General features: G+C 43.7%; 1 protein-coding gene across 2 annotated transcripts in view; it reads left to right on the forward strand.

Annotated features, from left to right (window-relative positions):
* LOC133655163 (tetratricopeptide repeat protein 33-like) overlaps nucleotides 1–12,753 on the forward strand; it is a 33,471-nt gene that overhangs the window by 14,086 nt on the left and 6,632 nt on the right. For both annotated transcript variants that reach the window (XM_062055100.1, XM_062055101.1), the window contains 2 exons: nucleotides 6,799–6,880; nucleotides 11,000–11,131. In XM_062055100.1, the coding sequence (XP_061911084.1) occupies nucleotides 6,799–6,880; nucleotides 11,000–11,131 (214 nt within the window). The remainder of the gene's footprint in view (nucleotides 1–6,798; nucleotides 6,881–10,999; nucleotides 11,132–12,753) is intronic.

Here is a 12,753-nt window from a genome sequence, read left to right on the forward strand (position 1 = left end):
TTCTTGGGTAGCAGGTTATAGTTTGCTTTATGTATAATTTTAGCTGTTTGCAAATTCACTATGTCGTGGAATTTCAGTATCTTTGATTCAATAAATAAAGGATTTGTATGTTCTCTATATCCAACATGATGTATTATTCTAACTGATCTTTTTTGTAACACCGTTAATAAATGAAGTGTACTTTTGTAATTATTTCCCCATATTTCTACACAGTAACTCAGATATGGTAACACTAGTGAGCAGTAGAGAATATGAAGTGATTTTTTGTCTAGAACATGTTTTGCCTTATTCATTATTGACGTGTTTCTTGCTACTTTATGTTGTATATTTTTTACGTGAGATTTACAGTTCAATTTATCATCAATCATTATACCTAGAAATTTGGTTTTGTTTACTCTTTCAATTTATTTTCCGTCTATTTGTGTTTGACTTTCTCTTCTACTGTTACCAAATAGCATTATTTTAGTTTTACTGAGATTCAACGATAGTCTGTTCTTGTCAAACCATCTTTTTAATTGGTTAATTTCTTCTGTTATTATTTGTATTGTGGCAAATGCAAGAAACACAGCGTTGTTTCTTTGAGGTCTTTATTGTAAGACTGCCAACATAAGAATGCACAATAAAACACAATATGCACTTTTATAGTGTGCCCAAGAAGGTACATAAAACCACACCCATTCTGCTGAGTGTGAGCATGGTCCTAGTGCCCGCCACACAACACCCCCCCCCCCCGAACACCCAGACAGCAAGTTATGGGGAAAAAGAAAGCCTGTCAGGGGGCCTCACTCGCCTGCCGTAACGGCTACAATGTCCATCCCGCGAAGCGGGTGTGCCTTGTGGAGCAGAACAAACATCAGGGTCCGGGGGAGGCGAAAGACATTCAACCCGAACAGATTTTGGGGGGCGACCTCGGCGGGGGACTTGGCCCGGCAGTATTTCTTCACCTGCAACACAATGCGCCAGTTTAAGTCTGTCCAGAGAAACGCATTCCCTGCGCCCGCCCATATCCAGCACAAAGTTTTTAGGACCGCGTTCCAGCACCCTAAATGGGCCATCGTAAGGCGGTTGGAGGAGTGAACGGTGGGCGTCGTGACGTACGAAGACAAAACGGGCAGATTTAAGCTCCGATGGCACAAACGACTTAGGGAAACAGTGGTGAATCGGGCCGGGAGCAAAGGACCCCCTCGACAAAAAGGGAAACGGTCGCGGGGTACAACCCTCAGGTAAAAATTCCCCCGGAACGCGGAGTGGCTGACCGAACACCAATTCAGCGGGGGCCGCTGCAAGATCCTCTTTAGGGGCTGAGCGCAACCCGAGCATAACCCAAGGTAAACGGTCAATCCAATTGCTATCAACGAGCGCCGCACGCAAAGCCGCCTTAAGCGACCGGTGAAAACGTTCACATAAGCCGTTAGCTTGGTGATGGTAGGCTGTAGTACGGTGCACCTGCACACCCAAGGACTGGGCCAACGCTGACCAAAGCTCTGACACAAACTGGGATCCCCTGTCCGAGGTGATATCAGACGGTGTGCCAAAACGCGCAACCCAGGCTGACAGAAACGCGCGAGCAACGTCTACCGAGGCAGTGGAGGAAAGAGGAACCGCTTCCGGCCATCTGGTGGTACGATCTACCATCGTTAGCAAATGTGTATAACCCTGCGACGGAGGGAGGGGGCCAACTAAGTCTACATGCACGTGGTCAAACCGCCCGACCGGAATCGGAAATGGTTCGAGGGCCGCCTTTGTGTGCCGGTGGACCTTGGCGCGCTGACATGCCACGCATGCGGCTGCCCACTGCCTAACATCCTTCCTAAGGCCTGGCCAAACAAACTTGGCACCAACCAACTTAACGGAAGCCCGAACGCCAGGGTGCGACAGGGAGTGTATTGCGTCAAAAACCCGGCGGTGCCAGTCTACCGGAACAACCGGCCGAGGGCGGCCAGTGGAAACATCGCAGAGGAGGGCGGGACCGCCATCCTGAACTACCACCTCCTCGAGCACTAGCGCTGTACCGTCAGTTTTGAGTGCGCGGATGTCGGGGTCGTCGGGCTGGTCAGCGGCCATTCCCGAAAAATCTAAACCGAGCTGCACGGGGCACACGAGTACACGTGAGAGACAGTCAGCCACAGGGTTGGCCTTACCGGCCACATGCTGAATGTCCGTAGTGAACTCAGAGATGGCCGACAAGTGACGCTGCTGACGGGCTGACCAAGGCTCTGTGACCTTTGACATGGCAAACGTCAGGGGTTTGTGGTCAACAAAAGCCGTGAAGGACCGACCTTCCAACAGAAAACGAAAATGGCGTGTTGCAAGATACAGTGCCAACAACTCTCGGTCAAATACACTGTACTTCCGCTCGTTATCTCGCAGTTTACGACTGAAGAACGCAAGGGGCTGCCATACATTCGCTACCCGCTGCTCAACTACAGCGCCCACTGCGACATCAGACGCGTCCGTTGTCAAAGCCACGGGCGCCGCGGAAACAGGGTGGGCGAGGAGAGCACCCTCTGCGAGCGCGGATTTAGCCCTATGAAAAGCTTGGACTCGCTGAGGAGACCATTCGAGGGAATCGCTTGCCTTTTTGTTCCGTAGGGCACCATAAAGAGGCTGCAGGAGGTGGGCAGCGCGAGGAAGGAACCGATTATAAAAATTAATCATGCCCAAAAATTCCTGCAGAGCTTTGACAGTGGAGGGACGAGGAACATCTGCCACCACTTGCACTTTTGAAGGCAAAGGGATCGCACCCAGCGACGAAATACGGTGACCTAAAAAATCAATCTCTGACTACCCAAACTGGCATTTAGAAGGATTGACGATCAGGCCGTGCTCGTCAAGACGTGTGAACACCTGTGTTAGGTGTGACTGGTGCTCCTCGGCTGAAGGACTCGCCACCAAAATGTCGTCCAGATAAACAAACACAAAATTGAGGCCGCGCAAAACTGAGTCCATTAATCTCTGAAAGGTTTGTGCTGCCCCCTTCAGGCCAAAAGGCATACGCAGGAACTCAAAAAGCCCAAACGGGGTTATTACTGCGGTCTTGGGCACGTCCTCTGCACGCACCGGCACCTGGTGATAACCACGAACTAAGTCTACCTTTGAGAAAATGGCGGCGCCAGCCAGGCGCGCCGAGAAGTCCTGGATGTGCGGAATAGGGTAGCGGTCGTGCGTTGTGATGTTGTTAAGGCGGCGAAAATCCCCACAAGGCCGCCAGGAACCGTCTGACTTGGGCACCATGTGCAAGGGCGAGGCCCACGGGCTATTAGAACGCCTAACGATGCCTAAACGCTCCATAGTAGCAAACTCCTCTTTAGCAATGGTCGATTTAGCTGCGTCAAGAAGGCGCACACGCGCAAAAACTGGCGGGCCCACCGTGGGAATGAAATGTTCGACACCGTGTTTAGTGTCCGCGGTGGAAAAAGCGGGAGTGATTAATGACGGAAAATCCCCCAGCAAACGCTGAAAAACGTCACCAGATACCAAATAATTAGCGTGTGTTAACGGTCCAAGTCCCCCCCGCCTTACATGTGAAAGTTGAAAAAGACACAGCATCAATAAATCGGCGGTTAGCAACATCAACAAGCAGTCCATTAGCACACAGAAAATCCGCGCCAATAATGGGAACCGTGATGGCAGCGATGATAAAGTCCCACTGGAATTTGCGTCCATGAAAGCACACAGTCACCAACCTGGAGCCGAAAGTGTCGATCGACGAACCGTTGGCGGCATTCAGCAGCGGCCCGCAGCCACCTGTCGCCCTGTCCGTGTCCGTGGCAGGTAACAGGCTGACTTGCGAACCGGAGTCCACCAGGAAACGTCTCCTTGACGACGAGTCAGCGATGAAGAGCAGCTCACTTGCTTCGCCGGCGCCCACAGCTGCTACTGAACGCTGGCGTTGGAGTTTCCCGGGGCCGTGAAGGAGCATGGCGGGACACACCGTCGAGCTTTGGCGCCAAAACATTGATGGAAGAAGCACTGGCTCGCTTCGCGCCTTTTCCGGGTAGCGACTCCCGCCACCACTGCTGGGTCCGCGTTCTCCATCGTCTGCAGGGGGGGCGCTTCTACGCTCTGCACGGCAAACCGTCTGGAAGCCAGAAGCACCCGGTCAGCTTCTTCAGCCAAGCCCCGGTAGTCGCCGGAGGCCAGAGAAGCGGAGTTAGCCAACACCGCACGGGCCGCAGGTGGTAGCTGCCGCAAGAAAAGATGCGGGAAAATGAACCCGCCCTCCTCGGAGCCCAGCAGCGACAGCATACTGTCCATCAGATCCAAGGCGGTGCTATCGCCCAAACCGGGCAGGGAAAGAAGTCTATCTGCCCTCTCAGCGTCAGTTAGAGTAAATCTCCGAAGCAGAAGATTCTTGAGTGCAGCGTACTTGCCGCGCTGTGGAGGCGTTCGCAACAGCTGCATGGCGCGGCGAGTGGTCGCCTGGTCGAGGGCTGTTACGACCAAGTAATACCGGGAGTCGTCGCCGGCGATTCCTCGCAGGTGGAAAAGTGCCTCGATGTGCTGGAACCATGATGCCGGGTCGCTCTGCCAGAACTCCGGAAGCTTTGTCCCCGCGGGGGTTGCAGGTTGCTGGAGTTGGGGCGACATGGCCGATGAAGACACAGCTTCCTCTTCTGCGTGAAACATTGTCGGGGTCACCAATGTGGCAAATGCAAGAAACACAGCGTTGTTTCTTTGAGGTCTTTATTGTAAGACTGCCAACATAAGAATGCACAATAAAACACAATATGCACTTTTATAGTGTGCCTAAGAAGGTACATAAAACCACACCCATTCTGCTGAGTGTGAGCATGGTCCTAGTGCCCGCCACAGTATTATCTTTTGTGTGTTCTCTCCCGAACAAAACGCTGTTGTATCAGCCGCAAATAATACTAACTTTAAATCTTTTGTAACTTTACAAATGTCATTTATATAGAGATTGAATAATTTAGGTCCTAGTATTGATCTCTGAGGTACACCACAGGATATATTTAGCGTTGTAGACGTGTGTTCGCCTAGCTTCACGTATTGTTTCCTGTTTGTTAGATCAGTGTTTTTCTACCTTTTTTGAGGCAAGGCACATTTTTGTCATAAAAAAAATCCGGAGGCACACCACCAGCAGAAAACTTTAAAAAATGTAACTCCACCAAGTCGTTGTGTCTTATTTTGAGTGTGTTGGTGTCTTCCTGTGTGTAGTGCTTTAGTTCTTGTCTTGCTTATTTTGGTGGCCCTTCCGGTTTTGCCGGTGTTTTCCTGTAGTGGCTTCATGTCTTCCTTTGAGCGCTATTCCGCGCACCTGCTTTGTGTTAGCAAGCAAGGCTATTTACGTTGTTGCTATCCTTCTTTGTGTGGCCATTGTTGATTGTCATGTCACGTACGGATGTACTTTGTGGACGCCGTAAGTTTTTGCTGTCATCCAGCATTCTGTCTCTGTTTACTTTGTAGCCAGTTCAGTTTGACTTTTGTTTTGCATAGCCTTTTACTTTCGTTCATTTTGGGTTTAAGCATTACATACCCTTTTTACCTGCACCCTGCCTCCCACTGTGGTCTGCATATCAGGATCACAACAAACCATCCTCGTCTCACCCGACACATTCCTACTTTTACAAAGCAATGCTGCCACCTACTGACATGGAGTATTACGTGGTTACCCTGCCGAGTTTTACACAGCACAGACACTAAGCCACGGCACATTATTGGCAGATTTTAATGATTGATTCGCAAAAAATATTTTTGGGATAAATTAGGTGAAGTTGCATAATTTCCCACCAGACAATATCTCACGGCACACTAGTGTGCCGCGGCACAGTGGTTGAAAAACACTGCGTTAGATAACTTCTTATCCAGTTTAAGACTAACCCTCTGATGCCATATCGTTCTAGTTTTCTGATTAAAATATTGTGATTAATTGTGTCAAATGCTTTAGTTAAATCCATAAAAACTGATGCCGCACATTTTTTACTATCTATTGCATTGGTAATTTCTTCTGTAGTTTCAATTAAAGGCAAATGTTGCCAAAAAGGGAATGAGTGAACAAATACCTGAATACCTAAATGTATTTTTTGCCGAGTTGGCACATTGTCTGTGTTATTCATAGAACTCACCAAGGTTGAATAGTTTTATTTTGATTTCGTCATCATGCTTTTCACATCAACAAGCTTAGTCACTGACATGATCTCAACACGCTGCTAATTGACCTGTTTTTATTTTTTTATTTTTACTAGTTCTCATTTATGTCCTGTTTGTTCTCACCTTGCCCTCCGTGACCCGGGCACAATAGAGTTTTGGAGTTTATTACATGTTGCTTCATTTCCTCACATGATGTTACCGAGCCCCCCCCTTGCTTCATCTTGCAGTTTCAACACTTCCCTTTCCTTCCTCCGCTTACTTTTCATTTTATTTTGCATGACCACGGTGTACAGTTTGAAGGGACACGTGTTTAGATGCGCCTCTCAGTATGTCAACCTAAAGCAAACTTGATTAGCTTTAAGGGCAGAAATTGCCATGCGGTTCATTATTGTGTATTTAACTGGTACACAAGACCGACTGATTAATTACCCGACTGCCACGCTAAACAAACACGTGGCCCTTTGTTCGCTTTCATAACACAAACACGGAGACAGACAACTGGTTTGGAAATTCTGCGCAACCTTTAAAAGCACTCCTCCCATAGGAAAGCATGGTGTAGAAATAATCTGTTCCAGGGTAAAACTGATGCTGTCATAAAACCTTTGTTACGTAAATGTTTTCAGCCATGTTTTATCACTTCTCAGTTGTGTTGCCGACTAATTGGCTGTCTCCAAATGGTTTTTTTAGGCACTGGGAGGCCATCAAGAAGTGGGACGAGGCCATTCAGATGACTCCAGACAACCCAGTGCTCTACGAGATGAAGGCTCAGGTGTGCTTTTTGTATTTATTTTTTTACTCAGGGCCACTCCAGGCTAAATTGAGGCCCTAAGCAGGATTTTTTATTGAAATTTAAAAAATGTTGTACCTTATTTTCCGGATTATAAGGCGCACTGCTGATGAACGGGTCTAGCCAGGTCTATTTTCATACAAAAGACACACTGGATTATAGGGCGCATTAAAGGGGTCATATCATTATAATTTTTTTCTAAATGTAAACCCCTTCCTTGTGGTCTACATCAGTGGTCCCTAGGGATGATGTTTGAAACCGGTTCTCCCGGTTGTTCGATAAGAAAAGAACCGATTCCATGGACTCGAATCCCTTTTTGAGAACCGGTTCCCGTTACCGAGGCCACTGTAGTAAAGAGAAAGAGTTGGTTCTTTATTCGAATCCCTGGGAACAAATCCCTTCCCACAGGAAATGCCCTGTGTGACGGCAATGTTATGCCCATTTAATTGTAGACTCTTACTGACACCTTGTGGCGGTATAAAAATACTATGCGTCATTAGTTTGGGCACTTCCGGGTTGGCGACGTCAGTTCAGTTTATGAGACATTTGAGAAGTAGACAAATTGTGTTAGCTCTTACAAGCCTTGGAAAAGATAAGTTTGTAAGTAAACTGCTTAACTTGTTTATATAACTCAATATTAAGGTGGAAAGTGGTTAAATTTGATACTAAGATGTTTATTGAAAAACTAGTTTTGTGCACTGTTTCAATGGATGATTTGAGGACTTAAAATGGCTGCCAGTCGTGTATTTCCACCATCAAAATAGTTTCAACACTCAGAAGTATTTGTTTGATGATAGTACTGTATATTTGTGTGAAGCTAATATTTACATATTGTGTATTAAATTTCAGTATGTTAATTGAATCACATAGCTTATACATTTGTCATTTGTGTGTATTTCAGTTTAAAAAATAAATAACAGTCCAGTGCAAGACAAAAGTAAAGATAGGAAAAAACAAAGCAAGATCAACAACAATAAAGAGCCTAAATGGATTAATCTGCTTTGGAACTTTATTAGACATCTTGGATTGTTTGTTAGCTGTCTGCCTGTGTGTGTAGTTAGTATGTTCCAATAGCAGCAGAAGTGCACTTTTTGGAGAGCTGTATTATTTTCAGTTTTCAGAGGGGGGGGTTACCCACATATGCGGTCCTCTCCAAGGTTTCTCATAGTCATTTACATTGACGTCCCACTGGGGTGAGTTTTCCTTGCCCGTATGTGGGCTCTGTACCGAGGATGTCGTTGTGGCTTGTACAGCCCTTTGAGACACTTGTGATTTAGGGCTATATAAATAAACATTGATTGATTGATTGATTGAGTTTTGTGCCCAAGGGACTGATTTTATTTAACACTATATTATTATTTATACACCTATAGTGATCACAGAGACAGGTTGTTTTTGTGTTACTGTATATATTTGTTTTTCTGAAAAATCCCACTTAATATACTTTGGGTAACAACAGTCAATATTTATTTATTTTATTTTTTGGGGGAGGTAACAGTCAATATTTATTTATTTATTTATTTAATTAAATTTTTTTCTTATAAAATAAAACTGAGCTTTTGTTAAACCAAATATTGTGTTTTTTTCCATATACAACAACCTATCTGGATTCGATAAGAGAATCGATAAGGAATCGGTTCGATAAGAGGATTCGATAATGGGCTTGAACTCGATAATTTCTTATCAAACATCATCCCTAATGGTCCCCAACCTTTTTTGCACCACGGACCGGTTTAATGTAGCCATTATTTTCGGGGACCGGCTTTCCACTTGTGCCAGATAAATACAGCAAAAATAAGGGCATGAAAAATACAACTCACGATAACACTGAATTAGTGGGAACCCTGGGCTTGTTTTTTTTTGCAATGAGATGCAGATGGAAATCAGCCTTTGGCTACAATCTGTCACAATTCTATTTTATATGTTCATTAATGTGCATTGTATCATGCCACAAAGCTATAACAAATGGCAACTTACTATGAGGAGTGTTATTGTATATCTATAAACAAGCTTATTGGTGTTTCTAGTGGGACAGGCGAAAGTTAATTCAGAGAAAATGCAGTCCTTTATAAATGATTTAATGTTTCTCTGCGGCCTGGTAGCAAATGCGTCACGGACCGGTACCGGTCCCCGGACCGGTGGTTGGAGACCACTGGTCTACATAACATGTAATGGTGGTTCTTTGCTCAAAATGTTGCATGGATGATGTTTTACAGATCATCTTCAAGCCGCTTTCTGACAGTCGCTTCAGGATGCGCCGTTTTGTGGGCGGTCTTATTTACGTGGCTCACCTTCCGCTAGCGTCTTCTCCCCGTCATCTTTGTTGTAGCGGTGTAGCGTGCAAGGACGGGAGTGGAAGAAGTGTCAAAAGATGGAGCTAACTGTTTTAATGACATTCAGACTTTACTTCAATCAATAACGGAGCAGCATCTCCTCATCCGGAAACAACAACACCGGAAATGTGTCCCGTGAAAAACCGTCCGACCGGAACTCTGTAATAACTAAAGTTCCTTAGGTGAATAATGTAAACTCACTACACCGGTATGTTTTAGCGCCTTCATGGCGAGTTTACTGACAGATATAAGTAAGAACTTGACACTACTTTATATTAGAAATGGCAACAGCGGAGGATGAATGTCACATAAAATGAATATAAAGAAAAAGAAGCAGCTTATAGACTACGGCGTCGACACGGACTACAAAGGTGGACGCGCGCAAATTTTCAGGACTTATGCAGATCCCAAATACAGATCAGCAGGTACCAGAAGGCAAGAACAGTAGCTTTTGCATAATATTGCAAAACAAAACGCCAGATAATATGTCTTACCTTATACACACACCATAATAATACTCCTATGTTGAAGCACAGTACAATCCATCGAGCGGTGCGGCTTCATAGCTTAACAAAGTCGTACTAAAACATTTTCATATATTTTTGAGAACCGTGTGTAATGTTCTATATTTTCAATGGAACATATAAAATGTTGGTGTTGTTTACTTGAGTCATATTGCAGTCTACACGTATCTCTTATGTGTGACCGCCATCTACTGGTCACACTTATCATTTCGCCATTTACCAAATAAAATTGCTTCGAGGTCGGTAAGCACAACCAGTATTATTCCGTGCATTAGGCACACCGGGTTATAAGGCGCACTGTCGAGTTTTGAGAAAATGAGGATTTTAAGTGTGCCTTGTAGTCCAAAAAATACGGAACTTTTTTAGAATGTTTTAATTTAACTTAAATGTATTTTAATGCATTTAATGCGGGGGTGTATATTGTAGCGTCCCGGAAGAGTTAGTGCTGCAAGGGGTTCTGGGTATTTGTTCTGTTGTGTTTATGTTGTGTTCGGTGCGGATGTTCCCCCGAAATGTGTTTGTCATTCTTGTTTGGTGTGGGTTCACAGTTTGGCGCATATTTGTAACAGTGTTAAAGTTGTTTATACACCTCAGTGTGACCTGTATGGCTGTTGACCAAGTATGCGAAAAGCCATAGATATTATGTGATTGGGCCGGCATGCAAAGGCAGTGCCTTTAAGGTTTGTTGGCGCTCTGTACTTCTCCCTACGTCCGTGTACCACTCCGTACAGCGGCGTTTTAAAAAGTCATACATTTTACTTTTTTAAAACCAATAACGATAATTTCCGATATTACATTTTAAAGCATTTATCAGCCGATAATATCGGCAGTCCGATATTATCGGACATCTGTAGTTTTAACACTTTTTAGGGCGCAACAAAAGACTAGACTCGGCGAAGCCTGAACTGAGTAGCCCACACACCATAAGTTTGCACTACTGCCACCTAACGTCTAGGACTTGCAACTGTAATAGAGACTCCGAAATGTCACCATAAAACACGACATGACAACTAGAAAGCAGTTATCATAATCAGCTCATTTTTAAATGCTGCAATAAAAATAGATTTTATGATTAAAAACCACACAAAAGTACCAAAAATTCATACTGTTGAGTACTGGTGGTATCGATCCCCAGGTACTGGCGTCGCTTCAAATTTGAACGGTACCCATCCCTTTGCCACATTTGTACTTCCTGTGCACACGTGTTCATATTGTGAATTAATCGCGGTGCCACGCGTCCACAGGTGCTGACCATCCTCCATGAGGTCTTCCCCGCCGTCAAGGCGGCAGAGACCGCAGCGAAATTGCGGCCACTGTGGTGGGAGGGCTGGCAGACTCTAGGCCGGGCCCAGCTGAGTCTCGGCGAGGTGGACCTGGTGAGTGACCGATGACATGAAGGTGTTTTAATGTAGCAAGTTTTATTACAATAACACCGCCATTCATTTGTGATACGGTAAAAATATTTGTGACGTCAAAAACTAGTCGGAAATTACCTTGTCAAAATCACCCCAAACTTGTCCCATTTGTTTGTGATGTAGATTTTTTTTTGTCTAACTGTCATTGTCTTTATGTTATTAACATGTTTTTATTAATAACCAACCCCATTGTTTGGTTTTGTATTGTGTAGTTATATTTATATGGTAATTATTATTCTGGGACTGTAAATTGTTTGCTGGTTTTCTTATTGATGCTTTTATTTGTTTCTGTATTGTGTAGTTATAATTATATGCTTTTACTTGTAATTGTATTGAACTTGTGGACCGCAGGAAGACTAGTGGGTTTGTTGTGGCAACCAGCTAGTGGGGATCCTTAGTAAAAATCAAATCAAAATCAAATCCATAACAAAAATACTGTAACAGTTTGACAAACATTTTTTTGCAGCACATACCAAGGGACAAGTTAAGTTTGGGGGAGATTTTGACGTAGTGGTGGGGGCTGGCTGAGGTCACTAGTCAGAAAATGTATTTTAGAATAATGTAACTTCAAAACAGCAACGGCACAGGTAATTTTTTTTACCGCAAAAACAAAAATGTTTATACGGCACAAACGTAGCACAAACAAATAGCAGTGTTATTTTGATATTTGCAATGGTAATGGGGGCCAACTTCACACAGGTAGTTTTATAGGCTACTTAAAACAAATGTGCAGCCTACTGGGACAGGTGTTTTGCATACGATGAGGAATGGGATTTGAGTGGGCGGAGTTTCGTAGCGATAGAAGCATATACTTGAGACCTCAAGTATGTGGGGGGTGTATATTTTCAAGTATTTCTTGATAAGAGAATCGATAAGGAATATATATATACATATATATATTTGTATATATATATATATATATATATATATATATATATATATATATATATATATATATATATATATATACACTACCGTTCAAAAGTTTGGGGTCACCCAAACAATTTTGTGGAATAGCCTTCATTTCTAAGAACAAGAATAGACTGTCGAGTTTCAGATGAAAGTTCTCTTTTTCTGGCCATTTTGTTTTTTTTATCATAAAAAATACAATCATGTGTGCTTACGGACTGTATCCCTGCAGACTGTATTGATCTACAGTGTTTCCCATAAACTGCCAAGATACCTGTGGCGGTGGGGCGTGGCTATGGGCGTGGTCACCATGACATCATCGAGTAATTTGCATAATTTACTACAATTATATGATTTTCTCTAAAAAGGCTCAAAAAATGTATACTTACTAATTAATAATAACCGTTTTGTTTTAAACGTCCATCCATCCATCCATTTTACAATATAATTACAACACTTTATGTACATATTTATATACAGATTTGAACAATAAGTTATTCACTGAAATATATTTATTAATTGTGGTTCTTACAAAAAATATATCTTATAAAATATAAAAGCTAAAATGTCTCTTAAAGCTCTGCCCCTTTAATTAGTGCATACTAGATAATTTAACTTTAGCCTACTACAACAACCATATTATTTACCAGCAACATAAAGTGAAACAGAGGCAG

Source organism: Entelurus aequoreus, linkage group LG08 (genome assembly GCF_033978785.1).
Source record: "Entelurus aequoreus isolate RoL-2023_Sb linkage group LG08, RoL_Eaeq_v1.1, whole genome shotgun sequence".
Lineage (NCBI taxonomy): Eukaryota > Metazoa > Chordata > Actinopteri > Syngnathiformes > Syngnathidae > Entelurus > Entelurus aequoreus.